This window comes from Prionailurus bengalensis, chromosome D1, assembly GCF_016509475.1.
Source record: "Prionailurus bengalensis isolate Pbe53 chromosome D1, Fcat_Pben_1.1_paternal_pri, whole genome shotgun sequence".
Classification (NCBI taxonomy): Eukaryota; Metazoa; Chordata; class Mammalia; order Carnivora; family Felidae; genus Prionailurus; species Prionailurus bengalensis.
In genome coordinates this window covers 100,244,292-100,266,288 of record NC_057346.1, presented here as the reverse complement: position 1 = coordinate 100,266,288, position 21,997 = coordinate 100,244,292, and the positions used below count along the sequence as shown (strand labels likewise).

Genomic DNA, 21,997 nt, shown 5'->3' with positions numbered 1-21,997 from the left:
GGGAAGGGACAGAGAGAGAGGGAGACACAGAATCTGAAGCAGGCTCCAGGCTCCTGGCTATCAGCACAGAGCCTGATGTGGGGCTCAAACTCACAAACCGTGAGATCATGACGTGAGCCAAAGTTGGTCGCTCAACGGACTGAGCCACCCAGGCGCCCCTATGCTTGCTTAATTTTAACATTAGAGTGGCCACAGGTCGTACAGAGGGAAATGGCATACATAGCAGCATTACAGAAGCTATATCTGATACCTCTTAAGTTTGAGGAAGACATTGAAGATTGGTTCTGGCTGGGGTTTTGTTTGTTTTGGTTCTAGCACTTTGATTTCCAATATAATTAGTCCCTTCTTGTTTGAGGAAAAATTGGAAAAGATTTTTAGCTTTGAAAATCTGTTTCATCTATTAAACCCTAATCGGCTTTGTTGTTTCAGATGGACACATAAATCAACAAATTCCTTTTTTTTTTTAATGTTTGTTTATTTATTTTTGATAGAGAACATGTACAAGCAGGGGAGGTGCAGAGAGAGAGGGAGACAGAATCCCAAGCAGGCTCCGAGCTGTCAGCGCAGAGCCCAGTGTGGGGCTCAATCCCATGAACCACAAGATTGTGACCTGAGCCGAAATCAAGAGTTGGAAACTTAACCAACTGAGCCACCCAGGCACCCCTACGAATTCTAAAATCAGGATTTACTCTGTGCTATTTTGAAAGAGGATGAGGTTGATTGATTGTGTATTTTGAGAAGGATGTCAAGTAGCTATGTGAATGGTTTTATTAGCTCTAAATGCATATTATAATTTCTATCTCTGTGGTAGTTCAGTGATGATGACTCATTTTGAGGCTGTGTTCTAATCTGTAAGTAAACTAATTGTAAACTCTGACTGAAGAACAAGGTCATATTTTTCTTCCTGGAGCATACTGGCATTGTTGTCACTAACATTTACCATTTTCTTTCTAGGAGGTCTGTGCTTACTTGGTGCATATGCGGACAGTGATGATGATGAGAGTGATGTTTCAGAAAAACCAGCACAGTCCAAAGAGACAAATGGAAACCAGTCAACTGATATTGATAGTACATTGGCCAACTTCTTAGCGGTTAGTGGTGCTTTTGTTTGGCTTTTTAGCTATTGAAGCCACTTTGGGACCTGGATCTCAAGTGGTTAGCCTGCTTGTCAGTTTCAGTGTTTCCGTCTTCTTTCTCCCCTTCCACATTTCTTCCTTAGTCCCTCCCCGTCCCAGTCATCTCTTTTTTGTAAAGGTTTAAGGAGGAGAAAAATGGAGAATTAAAGTGTTTGGGGATCTTTTACATAATTGGAAATTGAGAGTTTTGATTTAAGCTGAGAATTGATCATACAGAATTTTTTTATGGTGATTGTCGTTTTCTGAGTGTTCTAGTTTTGAGGTTATTAATGCATTTGTTACTATTTCCATACTGAAGGAGATTGATGCTATAACAGCACCTCAGCCTACAGCTCCTGTAGGAGCCTCTGCTCCACCTCCAACTCCACCTAGACCAGAGCCAAAGGAATCAGCAACATCTGCCCTTAGTTCTACCACTTCAAATGGAACAGACTCCACTCAGACAGCAGGGTGGCAATATGATACTCAGTGTTCACTTGCAGGAGGTAAGTTTGATACTTTGATTTTTTAAAGAAGTCTGAAGTGTAATTTTCAAAGGTGTTCTAGGCATTGAAATTCCCAAGGATGAAAGCCCATATGCTTTAGCAGACTTTTAACCAGTTGCAATTTTATGCCAAGTGAATAATTAAAGCCATTATTTATTTTATTTACTTGTTTTTTTAATGTTAATTTTAGAGACAGAATATGAGCAGAGGAGGGGCAGAGAGAGGGAGACACAGAATCCGAAGCAGTAAGGCCATTATTTTAAAGGTTCTTTTTTGGGGGCACCTGGGTGGCTCCGTTGGTTAAGTGTCTGACTTTGGCTCAGGTCACAATGTCATCGTTCATGGTTTTGAGCCCCTTGTTGTCAGTACAGAGCCTGCTTTGGATCCTCTATCTCCCTCACTCTGCCCCTCCCGCTCCCCTCAAAAATAAACACTTAAAAAAACCCAAAAAAACTGCAGAATCCTTAAATAATTCTTTGTCTTTTTTTTTTTTTTAATTTTTCGAAATGCTTATTTATTTTTGAGAGAGAAATAGAATGTGAGTGGGAGAGGGGCAGGGAGAGAGGGACACACAATCTAAAGCAGGCTCCAGGCTCCCAAGTTGTCAGCACAGATCCCGACATGGGGCTTGAGCCCACGAACTGTGAGATCATGACCTGAGCTGAAGTTGGACTCTTAATCATCTGAGCCACCCAGGCACCTTTGTCAAACTTTTTTAAGTAATTTGTGCAAAAATGATTTGGGAAGGAGGAGTTAGACCTCCAGGGGACATTTGACTGTGTCCCTAGACATATTTGGTTGTTACACCAAGGGGTGGGGAACTGTTAGTGCATCTAGTGGGTAGAATCCAGGATGCTAAACACTACATGGGACTACCCTCACCACAACAAAGAATTATCCAGCCCAAATGTTAACATTGCTAAAGTTGAGGAACCTTGTGTTAGATTGTTAATAGCTTTAGAGCTGAGTTGGGGTATAAAGTGAGAATTGTGGAGAAATTTATGCTTCCTTTTTTAATTTAAAAAATTTTTTATTTTAATTCCAGTATAGTTAACATACAGTGTCATATTAGTTTCAGGTGTACAGTATAATAATTCAAGATTCTGTCCATTATTTTATGCTCATCAAAGTGCACTTCTTAATACCTATCACCAATTTCACCCGTTTCCCCTCCTCCCGCACCCTCTAGTAATCATCAGTTTGTTCTCTATAGTTAGTCTTTCTTCATTTGTCTCTCTCTTTCTTTGCCTTTGCTCATCTGTTTTATTTCTTAAATTCCACGTGAGTGAAATACCGTATTTGTCTTTTTCTGACTTACTTTTCTTAGCATTATACTTTCTAGCTCTGTCTGCTTGTTACAAATGGCAAGCTTTCATTCTTTTTTATGGCTGAATACTATTCCATTTTGTATATACCACTTTTTTGTTCATTTATAAATAGGTACTTGGGCTGCTTCCATAATTTGTCTATTGTAGATTATGCTACAATAAACATAGGGGTGCATATATACTTTCAAATTAGTATTTGTGTTCTTTGAATAAATACCAAGTAATGCAATTACTAGATTGTATAGTAGGTTTTGTTTTTTTTTTTAATGTTTATTTATTTTGTGAGAGAGGGGGTACTTGTGCATGTGCTGGTGAGCAGGGAAGGGGCAGAGACAGAAGGAGAGAGAATCCCAAAGTAGGCTCTGTGCTGTGAGCACAGAGCCCAACACAGGGCTCAATCCCATGAACCCATAAGATCATGACCTGAGCCAAAACCAAGTTGGACACAACCGACCGAGCCACCCAGGCACCCCTATTTTTAATATTTTGAGGAACCTCTGTACGGTTTTCTACAATGGCTGCACTGGTTTGTATTCCAGCCAACAGCGTGGGGAGGGTTCCTTTTTCTCCACATCCTCACCAACGCTGTTTCTTGTGTTTCTGATTTTAGCCATTCTGACAGGTGTGAGGTGACACCTCATTGTATTTTGATTTGCATTTCCCTGATGATGAGTGAAGTTGAGCGTCTTTTTCTATGTCTGTTGGCCATCTGGATGTCGCCTTTGGAAAAATGTCTGTTCATGTCTTGCCCATTTTTATTTGGATTATTTGTTTTTTGCTTGTTGAGTTGAACAAGTTCTTTATATATTTTGGATATTCGCCCTTTGTCAGTTATATCATTAATAAATATCTTACTGTATTCAGTAGGTTGTTTTTTAGTTTTGTTGATGAGAAATTTTTGGTTTTTAAAATTTGTCTTTCTTCTAGTTGGAATTGAGATGGGAGATTGGCAGGAAGTCTGGGATGAGAACACAGGATGCTATTATTATTGGAACACACAAACAAATGAAGTGACTTGGGAGTTACCCCAGTATCTTGCCACCCAGGTACAGGGATTACAACATTACCAGCCCAGGTAAGAATAGACTTACAGAAGAAATTACCTAGGAAGAAGTTAGAGTCTTTCTCTTATTGATAATATTTGCCTTTTGTTTCTCTTACTAAGTGTATATTTATATATATATATATATATTTTTTTTCAGTTCTGTAACAGGTCCTGAAGCTAGTTTTGTGGTTAATACAGATGTGTATACAAAGGAGAAGAACGTTTCTGTTTCCAGTAGTAAAAGTGGACAAGTCATAGCCAAGCGAGAAGTCAAAAAGGTAAGTTACAACATGTCTCATTTGCTTGCTTGCATACTTATTTATTTCTTTATAAATGCTTATTTATTTTTAGCGGGGGGAGGGAAAGAGAGAGGAAAGAATCCCAAGCAGGCTCTTACATGGGGCTCATACCCACAGACTGCGAGATCATGATCTGAGCTGAAATCCAGAATTGGACGCTTAAATGACTTAGCCATCCAGATGCCCCTCATTTGCTTATTTTAAATCTAAAGAACTTGACTCTTGCTCTGGCACAGGTATAGAAGCTTTCTGTTAGTATTTTATAACTGGATGTGAAATCGGACAAATGTTTCTTAAAGCTTTATTTGATGTTTGTGTTTAATATGTAGCCCTTAATAACAGTTACCCAGTTCATTGGTTCTTCTGGAGCTTTAGGGTGCTACAGAGGCTCATTGGGTCATCATGAAAAGGATGTGGGAGCAGCCAAGCAGGCAGGCTTCAGATCTCCTTCTCTAGTTCAGAATAGTTCTATTTTGGGAACCCACATGTTTTTTTTTGTTTTAAGCCGAAATCTAGTTGGATGCTCAACCCATTGAGCCACCCAGGCTCCCCATATCTTGAATTTTTTATTTTTTTTAATGTTTGTTTATTTTTGAGAGAGACAGAGCATGAGTAAGGGAGGGGCAGAGAGAGGGAGAGATAGAATCCTTAGTAGGTAGTTCTGAGCTGTCAGCTCAGAGCCTGACATGGGACTCAAAACCCACGAACTGTGACATAATGACCCAAGCCAGAGTCAGACGCTTAACCAACTGAGCTACCCAGGGGCCCCATGTATCTTAAATTTTTAAACGATGGGTTTAAATAGGAGGTATATTAACATATATTTTTAGGGGGTGCCTGGCTGGCTCAGTCGGTATAGTATGCAACTCTTGGTCTCAGGGAAGGGAGTTCAATCCCCATGTTGGTGTGGAGCCTACTTAAAAATACATATATACATACATACATACATACTTTTGGAACAATTTGGTGTTTACAACTCCAGGCGGGAGATAGACTATTTTTTTTTTTTTTTAACGTTTATTTATTTTTGAGACAGAGAGAGAGCACGAACAGGGGAGGGGCAGAAAGAGAGGGAGACACAGAATCTGAAACAGGCTCCAGGCTCTGAGCGGTCAGCACAGAGCCCGACGTGGGGCTTGAACTCATGGACCGTGAGATCATGACCTGAGCCGAAGTCGGACGCTTAACCAACCGAGCCACCCAGGCGCCCCCTATTTTTCTTTTGAGGTGGACTAAATATTATACCAGTGAAGGAAGTGAGCAATATAGGTATAACAACACATTTCACTTTTCTCTTTGTCCCTTTCCTAACATACCTCTGAGGTTATGTCATCTTAAAAAAAAGGGGATAGAGATTTATCCAGTTATGTAACTGACAAAACTTAGATTTTATTTAATTGTTTAAATCTGCTTCTTGCTAACTTGCCTTTTGACTTGGGAGAATAGGTGGAAGGATATGTGTGAATCGCACCCAGAACTAAGTTCTAGTTCAAACACTGCTTTCCTTGTATGGAAAGATCCCAAATGTCCATCGATGGATGAATGGATAAAGAAGATGTGGTAGATATATACAATGTAGTATTACTCGGCAATCAAAAACAGTGAAATCTTCCCATTTGCAGCTACAGGGATGGAACTAGAGGGTATTATGCTAAGCACAATCAGCCAGAGAAAGACAAATATCATATGACTTCACTCATATGAGGAATTTAAGATACAAAACAGATGAACATAAGGGAAGGGAAGGAAAAATAATATAAGAACAGGGAGGGGGACAAAACATATAAGACTTCTTAAAAAAAAATTTTTTTTTTACATTTATTTTTGAGAAGCAGAGCACAAGCGGGGGAAGGGCAGAGAGAACGAGACACAGAATCCGAAGGAGGCTCCAGGCTCTGAGCTGTCAGCACAGAGCCCAATGTGGGGCTTAAACCCACAAACCATGAGATGATGACCTGAGCCAAAGTCAAGACACTTAACTGACTGAGCCACCCAGGCACCCCAAGAGACTTCTTAAATATGGAGAACAGCAGAGTTATTGGAGGGGTTGTGGGGGATGGGCTAAATGGGTAATGGGCATTAAGGAATCAACTCCTGAAATCATTGTTACACTATATGCTAACTAACTGGGATGTAAATTCAAAATAAAACAAAAAAAAAACACTGCTTTCCTCAAGTAACAATGTTTGCATTTTACACTTGTAAGGAAAATGGTACAAATATATATACTAGTCTGTTGGCCGTTTGTGGTTTTTAAGAACATCCCATGGTTGGGGCGCCTGGGTGGCTCAGTCATTTAAACATCCAACTCTTCATTTAGGCTCAGGTCATGATCTCACGGTTCATGGGTTGGAGCCCCACATCAGGCTCTGTTCTGACAGTGAGGAGCCTGCTTGGGATTCTCTTTCCCTGTCAGCCTCTCCTCTGCTTATACATGCATGTGCTGTCTCTCTTTCTCAAAATAAATAAAAAGGAAGGTTGATAATTAAAAAAATATATATATATATATGTATGTATGTATGTATGTATTTATATATTTATATATCCAGTGATTGAGGGGTGCCTGGGTGGCTCAGTCAGTTGAATGGCCAACTTTTAATTTCTGCTCAGGTCATGATCTCACACTTCGTGGGACTGTGCCTTGCATTGTGCTTTGTGCTGCCAGTGGGGAGCCTTCTTGGGATTCTCTGTCTCACCCTCTCTCTGCTCCTTCCCCCCTTTCAAAAATAAATAAACATTAAGAAAATAATATGCACTAAGTGGTGCAGTTGCTCTGGAAAACAGTGTGTGAAGGTTCCTCAAAAAATTAAAATAGATCTACCCTATGACCCAGCAATAGCACTGCTAGGAATTTACCCAAGGGATACAGGAGTGCTGATGCATAGGGGCACTTGTATCCAATGTTTATAGCAATACTTTAAACAATAGCCAAATTATGAAAAGAACCTAAATGTCCATCAACTGACAAATGGATAAAGAAGATGAGGTTTATATATACAAGGGAATACTACTTGGCAATGAGAAAGAATGAAATCTGGCCATTTGTAGCAACATGGATGGAACTGGAGAGTATTATGCTAAGTGAAATAAGTCAGGCAGAGAAAGACATACCATGTGTTTTCACTCATGTGGATCCTGAGAAACAGAAGACCATGGGGGGAGGGGAAGGGGGGAAAAAGTTACAGAGAGGGAAGGAGGCAAACCGTAAGAGACTCTTAAATACTGAGAACAAACAGGGTTGGTGGGGGGGTGGTGAGAGGAAAGTGGGTGATGGGCATTGAGGAGTACACCTGTTGGGATGAGCACTGGGTGTTGTATGGAAACCAGTTTGACAATAAATTATATAAAAAATATGCAGTGATTGAAAAACAGTCATTTTTAACATGAACAATTGTGTGTGTTATATTTATTCAGGTAAAGTTTTTTTATTTTTTCATTTGAAAAATAAATGAGATTATTTTATTTATAGGAAGTAAATGAAGGAATTCAGGCTCTCTCAAATAGTGAGGAGGAGAAGAAAGGGGTGGCAGCATCACTGCTTGCTCCTTTGCTGCCTGAGGGAATAAAAGAGGAAGAAGAGAGATGGAGAAGAAAAGTAATTTGTAAAGAATCAGAGCCCGTTTGCGAAGTGAAAGAAACCAGTACGACAGCAGAAGAAGCAGCAACAATAATAAAGCCACAGGAAATTACATTAGACAACATGGAAGATCCTTCTCAGGAGGATCTTTGCAGTGTTGTTCAATCTGGAGAAAGTGAAGAGGAAGAGGAACAAGATACCCTTGAATTGGAGCTGGTTTTGGAAAGAAAAAAAGTAAGTTTTTGTTAAGTACATTTTTTCCCCTATTACTATCACACTCTGGGGTCATTGTGCTCTGTTCACAGCCATTACCGGGATTTTGTTTTTCTCAACCTTTTGTCTACATATGTTTAAGCTGATGCAATAAAAACCTTAACTATCGAGTTACAGTTCTTTTGGTTCCTGATGATGCTTTTGATAGTTGACTAATAAAGACTGACATTGCTCTAATTTAATGATAGCTAGATACAGTGAGGAATGACTATCTTTGATTTAGACTCTTAACAAATGAGCATAGTAGATTCTTTTTTTTTTTTTTTTTAAAGTTTATTTATTTTTGAGACAGAGAGAGACAGAGCATGAATGGGGGAGGGTCAGAGAGAGGGAGACACAGAATCTGAAACAGGCTCCAGGCTCTGAGCTGTCAGCACAGAGCCCGACGCGGGGCTCGAACTCACAGACTGTGAGATCATGACCTGAGCCGAAGTCGGCCGCTTAACCGACTGAGCCACCCAGGCGCCCCATGAGCATAGTAGATTCTTAGTGATAACTTGGTTTTTAAATTAAAGTACAGGTTGACTTCCAGTGATCACCTATGGCGTTATTTAAATAGTTAAATGGGTCTTGTAAGATAATAGATTAAGAGAAACTCATAATTTCATGTGCTTCCTTTCAAAAAAGATGGTCCTCAGGAAATTTTCTTGATTGAGAAGTTGATTTTTACAATTTTCTGCCGTGATTTTTCTTTTTCTTTTTCTTTTTTTTAATGTTTATTTTTGAGAGAGTGTGAGTGAGCCAGGTAGAGGCAGAGAGAGAGAAGGAGAGGGAGAGAATCCCAAGCAGGCTCCATACAGTGCTCATCATGGACCCCCACACGGGTCTTGATCCCACAACCACGAGATCATGATCTAAGCCAAAACCAAGAGTCAGACACTTAACCGACCAAACCACCCAGGTGCCCCTGCCCTGATTTTTCTTGAAACAGTTTTGTCTGCTGTTTGGAGTATGAATCAAAAATGTAACAGGTGTTATAACAGCAATATCTCCTTTAAGCTTTTCCACTTTTGAAAAATTTAAAGCTATCAGGGACAAGCTACGTTAGACTCTATCTATTGTGTTCATGTACTAGAAACTTTGTCTCAGTGAATCTCTAGAACCTTTTCCCTTTCAAATTGGTATTTGTTAACTACAATCATGAATAAGTGTTTGCTGAGTAACGAGCATAATACTTGGCGCTAATGGAAAAAATGTATTAAATACTTCCGTCCTCAAAGGATTTTAATTCTGATAATGCACAGTTACCATTCTTGGTCTCACAGATGCTTAAGTGTTGACGAACAGGTAATAACACTCTAACTTTGTTGTCATGTTCATTGTAGGCAGAGTTACGAGCCTTGGAGGAAGGAGATGGTAGTGTGTCAGGGTCTAGTCCATGTTCTGACATCAGCCAGCCAGCGTCTCAAGATGGAATGCGTAGACTTATGTCTAAAAGGGGGAAATGGAAGATGTTTGTTCGAGCTACCAGTCCAGAATCTACCAGCCGGAGTTCTAGCAAAACTGGACGAGAGACTCCAGAAAATGGGGAAACTGGTAATTCGTGTTTTACATTAAATTTGCAGAGTTGAAAGATACAAAGGGGAAATCCTGAGCCTTGTTTTGTTTTGTTTTGTGTTTTGTTCCGTTTTCAGCAAGAAGGAGGTAGCACTTGCATCCTTTTATGGAAGTGCTGGAAAGGGAGCTTCCTTTCACTTCTTTAACTGCTCTGTGAAAAGTAGAGAAGTGAAAGGAAGCTCCCTTTCCAGGAGCTTTGGTTGGGGATTCACTACTGATTGGGGACTACCTCTCCTTCAAAAACAGAAAAGCAAGATTCACTCCCTTTTTAAAAATCTTGGTACGGTAACTGCCTTATCTGTATTTTTTTAAAACATTTAAACATTTTATTTATTTTTTAAAACATTTTAAAACATTTATTTTTTTAAAACATTTTTTTAAAACATTTAAAATGGGACAAGCAAGGGAGGGACAAAGAGAGGGAGACACAGAATCTGAAGCAGGCTCCAGGCTCTGAGCTGTTAGCACAGAGCCCAACGTGGGGCTTGAACTCACGAACTGCAAGATCATGACCTGAGCTGAAGTCGGACGCTTAACCCACTGAGCCACCCAGGTGTCCACTGCCTTATCTGTATTTTTTTTTTTTTTTAATTTTTTTTTTTTCAACGTTTATTTATTTTTGGGACAGAGAGAGACAGAGCATGAACGGGCGAGGGGCAGAGAGAGAGGGAGACACAGAATTGGAAACAGGCTCCAGGCTCTGAGCCATCAGCCCAGAGCCCGACGCGGGGCTCGAACTCCCAGACCGCGAGATCGTGACCTGGCTGAAGTCGGACGCTTAACGGACTGCGCCACCCAGGCGCCCCTGCCTTATCTGTATTAAGTCCATGAGCTCTCATTAGCTCACTGTTTCTGCTTGTAAGCAAGGCAGGCAAGGACTACCTCTGCCAAGCCCAGCCTCCTCTCTGCTCTCCGTCTGGTTTTTTGTTTAGATAGATTAGTCTTTTCATGAGGACCCAACTTACCTCTATTCAGGGTAATGTAGTAGAGACCCTGCTGCATCTTTCCAATCTGTTAATAGAACAAATATCTTAATCTCCATTTGACCCTGATTCTTCAGTGGAAAATTAGCAGTAAGATTTGAGCACTAGACCTTAGTTTGGTGTACTTAACAAAAGATACTTTTATGGGTTATGGTCAAAATACGATAAATAAAAACACAGTAATAAGTAAATGCAGACATCCTTGTTTGAGATTTTTTTTCAGTCATATAGAAGAATATGAAGTGAAAATCTTAAAGTCCCCCTTCATCTTTTCCCGATTTGCATTCCTTACCTCTGAAGTCCATTTTCTCTGTCCTTTACCTATATCTTTCCAGACCTTTTCTGCTGTATTCATTTGTGGTTGTGTGTATATGTGTAATCTGTACATGTGCATGTGTAATTTTTGCCATAGATGAGATTAGCCATGTGGATTGTTAAACATACTTAAAGTGTAAAATTACTGTTTTTAACCACCAAGTACAAAAGATATTTATTTAACTCTTCTTCATCAGTGGACATTTGAGTTGTGTCCATGTTTCACTTTTTAAAGTAATACTGCAGTTGTATTATTAGGTAATACCAGCAAGCCATTCAAGTGTCCATCCAGGGTAGAATGGATAAATAGTAGTGTGTTCTTGCAATTGAATACTAAACAACCATGAAAAAAGGTCAGTGGTCTACAGTTAATATGCATTAAAATGAATCTAAGAAACAATAGTGTTGAATTTAAAAAGCTACAGGAGAACGCATATGTTTGTATTCTCTGTATATAAGTTGGAAAATCGTAAAAAATATTGTGCTTAAAGATCTTTCCATGATGGAACTAGAGGAAGGCACTTAAAACCATAAGGGTAGAGATCACGTCTGATGTGGATGTGATGGCAGAGGCACTGTGAACTTTAGAAGTGCCTGTGATAGTTTTCCACTAAGCTGGGTTGTGGTTTCTTGAGTGCTCATTTCATTCTTTATATTTATTATATACATACAGTACTTCACAATAAAAACAATGTTGTAATAAACATCTTGGTATATATATCTTTATACAGATTTTAGTGTCATTATGGTATAGATTCCTAGCGATATAATATTATTAGGTCCAGGGGTATATAGATCCTATCTAATTGCCCTTTGAAATAGGCAAAAGTCTTAGAGCACTAGTAGTGTTTTAAATTGTTAAAGTCTTTTACCTGCCAGCAAATGTAAGATGTCTAATATATAAATGAATTACAAACTGGTAAGTGGGGGGGAGAGATTTGGTTTCAAACAATTTTTTTTAATTTATTTTTTTATTTTTACATTTATTTTTGATAGAGCACAAGTGGGGGAGGGGCAGGGAAAGAAGGAGACACAGAATAGGAAGTAGGCTCCAGGCTCTGAGCTGTCAGCACAGAGCCCAATGCGGGGCTCAAACCCACAAACTGAGATCATGACCTGAGCTGAAGTCAGACGCCCAACCGACTGAGCCACTCAGGCACCCCGGTTTCAATTTGAAAACGCAGAAGGAATATTAATAAGAGCAAGGCCAGTATATGATAAGATTAAGTACTTAATAGAAACCTCTAGGCCAGTAAAGTTATTGAAAGTGATGTTAAAAGTCACATTATTCTTTACATCAAAGATTAACCAGAGTCAAGAAAAAGTATTTAAATTTAGTTCTTTCTTTTTTTTTTTTTTTAATTTTTTTTTTTCAACGTTTATTTATTTTTGGGACAGAGAGAGAGACAGAGCATGAACGGGGGAGGGGCAGAGAGAGAGGGAGACACAGAATCGGAAACAGGCTCCAGGCTCCGAGCCATCAGCCCAGAGCCTGACGCGGGGCTCAAACTCCCGGACCGCGAGATCGTGACCTGGCTGAAGTCGGACGCTTAACCGACTGCGCCACCCAGGCGCCCCTAAATTTAGTTATTTCTTAAATCACTTGATAGCCTCATGACAGAATGATTTATATCGTACATGCGGACTAGTTTGATAAGCACACATCTAGGTGGTAAGCAAACATAACAGAGAGGTGGTAAGCAAACATAACAGTTCGTGTCTTTTACTCCATTTAAGTTGATGGTAAACCTGTTCTCTTTCGAAGTTTCCCAAAGAGACATCACCAAGCAGAAGAGTAGTTTGGTCCGATATAGATTGTCTACAGGTCTTAACCAGTTTAGAAAGGAGTTTATCAGGTAGTTTAAAATTAATGCTGCTGTGATAGTGAAACCCTTTTTTTCAAAACTCATATTGTGAAGAACCTTTATGTATCCCAGGTTTGATAACCTAGCTTTTATAAGTAATTGAAGTAATGGTATCCTGGAATAGATTAGAAAAGATAAATAGATGAATGTGAAAGGGAAACTAAAGACTACAGGGTAATGTGGTAAAACAGATTGTTATTTATAGACATTTTAAGAAAGGGGATTATAGAGGATAAGGTTTTTTGGCTTTTTAAAGACAGGTAGATAAGTCATTACGGTTTATTTAATAAAGAAAACAGGGAAAGGAAAAAGAACTAAAATTTTTTTTCAGATATCGCTGCTATAGGAGTAAGAAAAGTTATGTGATGTACTATATTAGTATTCCTTTTGAATTAATTTTACATGTTTTCTTTTGTAGTAATTGGTGCTGACACTTCAGAAAAAATAGATGAAAATTCAGACAAAGAGATGGAAGTCGAAGAATCTCCAGAGAAGATAAAAGTACCAACAGCACCTAAAGAAGAAGAACAAGATTTGAAAGTATGTATTTAACATGGCTTGACAAATTTTTAAAAAAATATTTTTAATGTTTATTTTTGAGAGTGAGAGAGCGTCCAAGAAGAGGAGGGGTAGAGACCCGGGACAGAGGATCCGAAGTGGGCTCTGTGCTGACAGCAGAGAGCCTGATACAGGGCTCAAACTCATGGACCATGAGATCATGACCTGAGCCAAAGTTGGAGGCTTAACCAACTGAGCCACTCAGGCGCCCTGACAAAAAGATATTTTTAAAGTTTGTTTTTCTTTTGAGAATGAGTGTGTGCATGAGCAGGGGAGGGGCACAGAGGGAGAGAGAATCCCAAGCAGGCTGCACACTGGCAGGGCAGAACCCAAGGCAGGAGTTGATCCCACAAACTGTGAGATCATGACCTGAACAGAAGTCAGGAGTCGGATGCTTAACTGATTGAATCACCCAGGCACCCGGACAAATATTTTTAAATTGGGCACCCGTTAAACTACCTTCTTTGTTAGCAAGTACTGAAAGTAATCTTTGCTATCTCCAAATATAAGTCATTTATTTAGTTACATGAAAAGGTCATATTTCAGGCTGTAACACTGAATTAGAAGACTTGATGTAGAGAAATTACCTAAAGTAAATTCTAGATGCTTTAATTGCTTTCTTTTAAAAGTTACACCTTCTGGGGCGCCTGGGTGGCTTAGTCGGTTAAGCATCCGCCTTCGGCTCAGGTCATGATCTCACGGTTCGTGGGTTCGAGCCCCGCATCGGGCTCTGTGCTGACAGCTCAGAGCCTGGAGCCTGTTTTGGATTCTGTGTCTCCCTCTGTCTCTGCCCCTCCCCCACTCGCACTCTGTCTCTCTCTGTCTCAAAAATAAATAAACATTAAAAAAAAAAATTTAAAAAAATAAAAGTTATGCCTTCAGGGGCAACTAGGTGGCTCAGTTGGGTAAGTGTTCGACTTCTGCTCAGGTCATGATCTGATGGTTTATGGGTTTCAACCCCACATCAGGTCTTCTGCTGTAAGCACAGAGGCCACTTCAGATTCTCTGTCTCCCTCTCTTTGCCCCACCCATGCGCACGTGCCCATGTTCTCTCCTTCTCTCTCTCATAAATAAATAAACATTAAAATATGAATAAATAAAATTTAAGCCTTCATTGGAAAGCAATAATGTATCAATGTAGGCTCCTGTAGTTTGGAAGTACTGAAGAGACTAAAAGTCACAAATTTAATTTCTGCGTGTACTTCTCTTTACATAAAGGCTAACTCGGTTCCAATTTTATTTCTAGCCTAATGTCGAGAGAATTGGACCATATAAATATGTGGCTATTTAAGGATGGTCTGTTGGAAAAATCACATAGTACATTCTTTTGACTCGAAAGAGTTTATCCAGTCACTGGCTAGTGTACAACCATGTGAAAGGGACTGGGAGAATTAATTTTGTTCAGTGCGTAGCTGATAAAAGCACTTAGTAATAATTAAATGATAGTTTGGACACTATTGGGAGTTACATCATTTAGCATCTATTTTCACCTGTTGAATTCTATATTGTCTCAAAGTATACATTCAATTTCTCTAGGCTTGTCCTTATTTATCACTTGTTATGTGAAGTATTTTAACGTAAATTAGAGTTTTCTACATAACTAGAAATTTTTCTATGTAACTAGAAATAACTAGAGTTATTTTCATGACTGTTCAGATGCAACTATTTAAGAAGGGCTGTTTCTAGGCAGACCCTTTTTTTTTAGTATGTTTAAGAACAAAATAGTTTACATAATACAGAAAAATATTGCTGATTCAATTTTATTTTTCTCTTTCTTTCCTACATTACAGTTTCAGATTGGAGAACTGGCAAATACCCTGACAAGTAAATTTGAATTCCTAGGCATTAATAGACAGTCCATCTCCAACTTTCATGTGCTGCTCTTACAGACTGAGGTAATTTAGGCATTTATGTATAGTTGGTCTTTGAGTAAAATGCTCTATGTGTAAGGCTTTTATCTTATTTTTCTAATCCTAAATTAAAATTTTTAACATTGGTACAAATTTGAACGACTAACCCAGGAAACAAAACTGTGTAAACGTAACTATGAAGATAAATACTAAGATTTTATGTGTGGGGATACCACCTTCAGTAGGCATATATTCTATTTTATGTTTAAAAAATATTTTTTTAGGGGCGCCTGGGTGGCGCAGTCGGTTAGGCGTCCGACTTCAGCCAGGTCACGATCTCGCGGTCCGTGAGTTCGAGCCCCGCGTCGGGCTCTGGGCTGATGGCTTGGAGCCTGTTTCCGATTCTGTGTCTCCCTCTCTCTCTGCCCCTCCCCCGTTCATGCTCTGTCTCTCTCTCTCCCAAAAAATAAATAAACGTTGAAAAAAAAATTTTTTTTTAAATATTTTTTTATACAAAAATGCTGATTCAAAGGGGCACATGTGCCCCAATGTTTATGGTAGCACTGTTAACACTAGCCAGATTATGGAAAGATTCCAAATGTCCATTGACAGATGAATGGATAAAGAAGATGTGATATCTGTATACAATGGAATATTAGCAATCAGAAACAATGAAATCTTGGCATTTGCAACAATGCAGATGGAACTAGAGTGTATTATGCTAAGTGAAACTAGAGAAAGACAAATATATGACTTCACGCATATGTGGAATTTAAGATACAAAGCAGGTGAACATATGGGAAGGGAAACAAAAATAATATAAAAATGGGGACAGGGACAAAACATAAGAGACCCTTAAATATAGAGAACAAACAGGGTTGCTGAAGGGGTTATGGATGGGGGATGGGCTATAAATGGGCAAGGGCATTAAGGGAGACATTTGTTGGGATGAGCACTGGGTGTTACATGTAAGGGATGAACCACTGGATTTTACTCCTGAAATCATTATTGCACTATATGCTAACTAACTTGGATGTAAAATAAATAAATGAATGAATGAATGAATGGATGCATTAAATAACACAATGAGCCTAATAACAGATTTACATCAAACTAAAAATAAAAGTTCGGAGTCCTTTTGTAACCTGAATAGTTTAAAACATGGTAGAGCAGGATTCAGTAAGGAACTCCTGTAAGAAGCTTACCTCCCTAAGTATTGAACCTTTGCTTTTGATTACTGAACCACATGAACTTTCTACCAAAAACTAAAATTGCTAGGGAATTAATATAGTCCAAAGGAGAAAAACAAAACTGCTACTCATTTTCACAGATACTGGAGAGCTGGCAGTATAAAAATGTACTAAGGTCCAATCTTGTTTTTAGAACTGTGTAGAGCAAACAATATTTTATATGAAATTAAGACAGTATTTCTGTGCATTTTGGGCCTACTTTCCTTTTGTGAGAGTATAGCAATACAGTTGTGGACCAGAAGACCTGTCCCTTTTATTCCTGTCTTCTGATGTAACAGTAAGCCTTTTAACTTATTTCTCTGTTTGTTGATTCTAGACTCGGATTGCAGACTGGAGGGAAGGGGCTCTTAATGGGAACTACCTTAAACGAAAACTTCAGGATGCAGCAGAACAACTAAAACAGTATGAAATAAACGCCACTCCTAAAGGCTGGTCCTGCCACTGGGACAGGTACGCACTCTTCTCCCCTTTTCACCTTTCACCTTTGACATCTCAGACATGATTTGTGATCACCACCACCTGACGACATGACAGCCTGTCCGGAGACTGAGAGCAGCTGCAGTTAGCGGTGCTGGGCAGGCAGAGCACCGCAAGCACTTACAGTTTGGGCCAGCCACACGGAGAAACAAAAAGCAATGTTTAAAGTGTTCCATGTAACGGATTTTTTCCCAAGATGGACAAAGCTGGTTTTTTACTCTCCAGAGTGTTGTTGCACGGAGTAGGGCGGGCTTGGGGGTTAAGCGCATGCGAGAGCTCTGTGCGCTTTACAGGACCTCTGGAAGCAACTACTCCTGATTAACCTCGGTGAAGTTAAGGAAAGCTTCGTGCCAGAAGATGTGAATGAAGAACAAGATTACTATCTTCTGCCAGCAGGTCAGATGAAAACATTTCTTTTTATATTTGGCTTTTCTTGATTTTTTTTTTCGTTATTTGAAATCTTTGCTCTTTTATTTTTCAGCTCCCAGATCCTCTCCCTCTCTTTAGCTTTCACTGTGTTTGATATCAAGAGTATGAAATGTGAATTCCACGGTCCAAGAGGGGAAGAGTCACCTTTCGCAAACTTCGTTGTTCTCTTCTTTGGAAGGGAAATTAGTGTTCTAGGAGATTGAGTCCCTTCGTTAATGAAACTTGAAACCCTGTTAAACATTGGCAAAAAACAAAACAAAACAAAATGTGAGAGGTGTTTTCTAAGTCATCTGTTGGAGTGAGGGCTCAGGGCTGTATTCACAGAGCTGCTGGCAGTGCAAATAGCTTTGAATTATCCTTGGTTCTTCATCCTCAATTGTCAAAGCTCTTTGTTGCCTTTGTGAATAGCAGTCCATTAAGAAGAGGTTCGTCCCTGTGAGAGCAGACTGCTGTCCTGGGACAGGACCAAACGGAAGTGTCTTTGTAGGAGAATGGGTCTTAAAACGTGTGTTTTCTTTCTTGTAATTTAGGGATCATAGACGATATTTCTATGTAAACGAACAGTCGGGCGAGTCTCAGTGGGAGTTCCCAGATGGTGAGGAGGAAGAGGAAGAAAGCCAAGCACAAGAAAGTAGAGACGAGACTCTTCCTAAACAGACCTTGAAAGACAAAACTGGCACTGATTCAAATTCTACAGAATCTTCTGAGAATTCCACAGGTGGGACAATTTACCCTATACTAATTGGAGAGAAATACTTTTGGAGAAAAAAAGATTTGTGTTAGTTGGTACCATAAAAGAAGAAAGTAATTCAAATCATAGCGTAAATTTCTAGCTAAAAAATAGTGGCTTAACATAAAAATGCAAGAGTTAATACTGAAGAAAACTAAGGCAGGGACTGCTTAGAAATCAGCAGACTATTAATATCAGACTTTGCTAAAAAATAAAATGATGAGCCAATATATTTTGATTTTTAAAAGATTGTCCCATAAGAGCTTCCATCTGCTTTCTAGATAGGATGCTCCCGATTCAGGAATCATTTAATGTACCCAATTAGATCTAACAACAACAAAAAGATTGTCCTATAACCACTCTGTCATGCCACAAAGCCGTGTATCCACTAACAGGAACGTTAATGTTGAGGAACTAGTAGCTGAATTGTCAATATCTTTGTGGAGTGATAATAGATTTGTTTTCCCTTTCTGTAGAAAACTTAATCTGTAGATAGTGCAGCCTCATTTTTCCACTCCACTATTCTTACAAGTATGGTTGTTGTAAATCAAAATATTCTGAAGAAATGGTATGAAACTAGGACCATTATTTCAGAGAAGCAAAATAATCATTGGAAATTGCCAACAATATTCTAGCATAAAACAATCAGGATGGCTCAACCCAGTAAATGTTCTCCTAGAGGCCTTTAGTTTTATTGTATACATTAACTTATTTTTACTTACGTATTTATTTTTTGAGTGTGGGGGAGAGGGGCAGAGGGGAAGGGAGCATTTTAAGCAGGCTCTGTCCTGAGCAGGGGGCTCGATAATGGAGCTCGATCCCATGACCATGGATCATTACCAAAATCAAGAGTTGGATACTCAACCGACTGAGCCACACAGGCACTCCTTATTTTGTTGTATAGGTTTTTAAAAAGGCTTTCATAGCTCCTTAGTTAATAGGAGCTCCTCTAAAGAGGAGTGGCTTGATTTCCACATCTTGGAAGATGCATTTTCCCCCTCTAAATCCACCATTCTTGGAATGACAGAAATAAGTGAATAGTGAAGCCTAGTCAAGGCTATGATTTTTCATTCTAAAAAACTAGTAGCTGTTTGTTAAAATGACAGTACGTGAAACAGGAGTCTGTGATTTGGCTTTTAAAGTAGTAAACATTTAAAGGTAAAGGCATGGAATTTGTGGGTAACATAGGGAGTGGACAGCTGAATTTTTTGTCTTCTGCTTACGAAAAATGATGTTTTGTATTCTGTTGCTCCCTGATCCCAATTAAAAAGTTCTGATAATGTACCAAATGAAACTGATCATGTTAGATGATTTTTTAATTTCTAAAATAGCCTAGGAGCAGTTATCAGATCACTAAACAAAAAGCCACATTTGGCTGCAGTGATAATTTTGCATGAAGCAGAAGGGTGCTTCTATTCTACTTACTATTTCAGAAATACATTTTCTGAGTTACAGGGTGTCTTAATGTTTTCACAAAGGGATTTTCTTTTGATTACTTTCCTCATTCTTTTCTTTTGGTAGTAATGATAGATATGTCTAATAAGTTAGTTTTATCATGTTAACTGAAGTTAGTCCAGTGAAGGCTTGATGGTGGTTCTGGATAGGAGATTCCACTCCTGACTGCTGTCTAATGTCCCTTTCTTATATGTTACAAAGCTGAGTATTCTAGAGTTACCAACTCTTAGGTGTTCTGTGAACACCTTAGAATTATTGTCTCACTTTGTTGAAGACACATATAGTTGGGTACTGTCTGGTTAAAGGAAGACTGAGACATTCCTATCTGAGTAAAACAATTATGCTGTAGGAAAAAGTCACTGATAAACTGTTTATATTCTTAAGCCTCTTTAATGAGAGTCATTAAAACTTGATAATCTTGATCTAAGTAAAACCCAGATCTTGTACTAAGGTTTTTGGGATTTAAGAGAAATACTGATGGCTATTTAAGCCTGTCAAGAAAGTTTAGTATATTCACTTTGTCAGCCCAGTAGTGGTTAAAATCATGTTTTAAATAAGAAAAATTACTACACTGTGGGGAGCAAGGAAGTTTCAAACTTCTGTTCATTTCAATCTTGGTTCATTGTTTGAATTTAACATCCTGTCTCTAAAGATGAGTGATATTTCAAGATACCTACTGTGTCTGTCTTATTAGGCTTTGTCACTTTGGTTAAATCCAGCTGCTTTTCAAAAGTCTATGGAACTATTATTTATACAGTAACTGCTAAACTGGCCTCTTGGTTCAGAATACTAAGCAAAAATTTTCTCTTTGGAGAAATACAGGAAAACAGGAAAGGGAAGCTTGCCTAGAAATAGAAAAAAACAGGTTCTTGAAGAGCAAAATTTGTATCCCCACACTATTCTAAGCCTGTAACTTTCAAATTATTAGCATATAATAAACGCTGTGTTTACCTTTATGTTTTTAATTTTAATTTTTTTTTTTTAATTTACGTTAAGTTAGTTAGCATATAGTGCAATAATGATTTCAGGAGTGGAATCCATTGATTCGTCCCTTGCATATAACACCCAGTGCTCATCCCAAAAAGTGTCTTCCTTAATGCCCCTTGCCCATTTAGCCCATCCCCCCACCACAACCCCTCCAGCACTCCTCAGTTTGTTCTCTATATTTAAGGGTCTCTTATGTTTTGTTCCCCTCCCTGTTTTTATATTTTTGCTTCCCTTATGTTCATCTGCTTTGTATCTTAAATTCCACATATGTGTGAAGTCATGATATTTGTCTTTCTCTGACTAATGTCACTTAGCATAATACACTCTAGTCCCATCCTAAAAAAAATTTTTTTTAAGTTTATTCTTTTTTGAGGGAGGGGGAGACAGGGACAGAGAGAAGGGGACACAGAATCCAAAGCAGGCTCCAGGCTCTGAGCTCAGCACAGAGCCTGACATGGGGCTCCAGCTCAAGAACAGGAAGATCATGACCTGCGCCAAAGTTGGCCACTTAATCAACTAAGCCACCCAGGTGCCCCCAAAACTGTGTTTTTTTAATCTCTCCTTGGATTTCAGACTTGAAAGTTCGCTTAAATGGCAAAATATACCAACTGAGTTATATTTAGAAATGAAGAGAAGCATCGTGTAGGAGGAGATCTATTAATATCCAAACTTGGTGTTTAAGCTAAAGGAAGCTATCAGTGTTAAGACACAGCTTTTATGTTTTGAACAAACTTAGTATGGGATTCAAATATTAACTAAAAATGCTCCTTGTTTGCTGCTAAATTTATCTCCTTATTTACACGGTTTAATTCTGATTATCTTTGCTGGAGGTTGTAAACTTCATTTTTAACCTTGAACCTGTATTTCCTTGAGTTGCTTTGCATAGTAGCACATTGCCATCATAAACATTTCTGTGTTGCATTATGATTTTAGACAAGAATATGTAAAATTTAGCTTATTCATTTACCTACCAAATGTTGTTGAAGGTTTAGTAGAAGGAAGTTTGATAAATTATTAATTCTCAGTACTTATTACCTTAGTTCTGATGTAATCTTGATGTTCTATTATTATGTAACATAGTAAACTGCCTGGCCATACCCAAACTTTATTCATCTAAAGGTCAGTGTATAAATTCACATTAGATATGACCAAATAAAAAAGTTTAATGAGACTTTTGAAGTCTATTAGCTGGAAAACTGCATTCTTGTTTTCTGGTGAATTTTTTCTTTCAGTGCTCCTTTGCTAAGTAAGCAACATCTCAGAATAATTACAGTAACCTTGTAAGTCCTATTCTTAAAACTTTTTGTGTAATATTTTTACCTGCTCCATAAAAAGTAAAGCTATCCTTATAGCCAAATGGTTCATAATGGCTTAGATTTTACCTTATTGAGAACAGCG

General features: G+C 38.7%; 1 protein-coding gene across 2 annotated transcripts in view; it reads left to right on the top strand.

Moving 5' to 3' along the window:
* Positions 1-21,997, top strand: part of FNBP4 (formin binding protein 4) — a 44,661-nt gene that overhangs the window by 7,245 nt on the left and 15,419 nt on the right. For both annotated transcript variants that reach the window (XM_043582504.1, XM_043582503.1), the window contains exons 3-12: positions 955-1,091; positions 1,435-1,621; positions 3,877-4,024; positions 4,152-4,272; positions 7,763-8,104; positions 9,469-9,679; positions 13,282-13,403; positions 15,212-15,316; positions 16,838-16,971; positions 17,958-18,145. In XM_043582504.1, the coding sequence (XP_043438439.1) occupies positions 955-1,091; positions 1,435-1,621; positions 3,877-4,024; positions 4,152-4,272; positions 7,763-8,104; positions 9,469-9,679; positions 13,282-13,403; positions 15,212-15,316; positions 16,838-16,971; positions 17,958-18,145 (1,695 nt within the window). The remainder of the gene's footprint in view (positions 1-954; positions 1,092-1,434; positions 1,622-3,876; positions 4,025-4,151; positions 4,273-7,762; positions 8,105-9,468; positions 9,680-13,281; positions 13,404-15,211; positions 15,317-16,837; positions 16,972-17,957; positions 18,146-21,997) is intronic.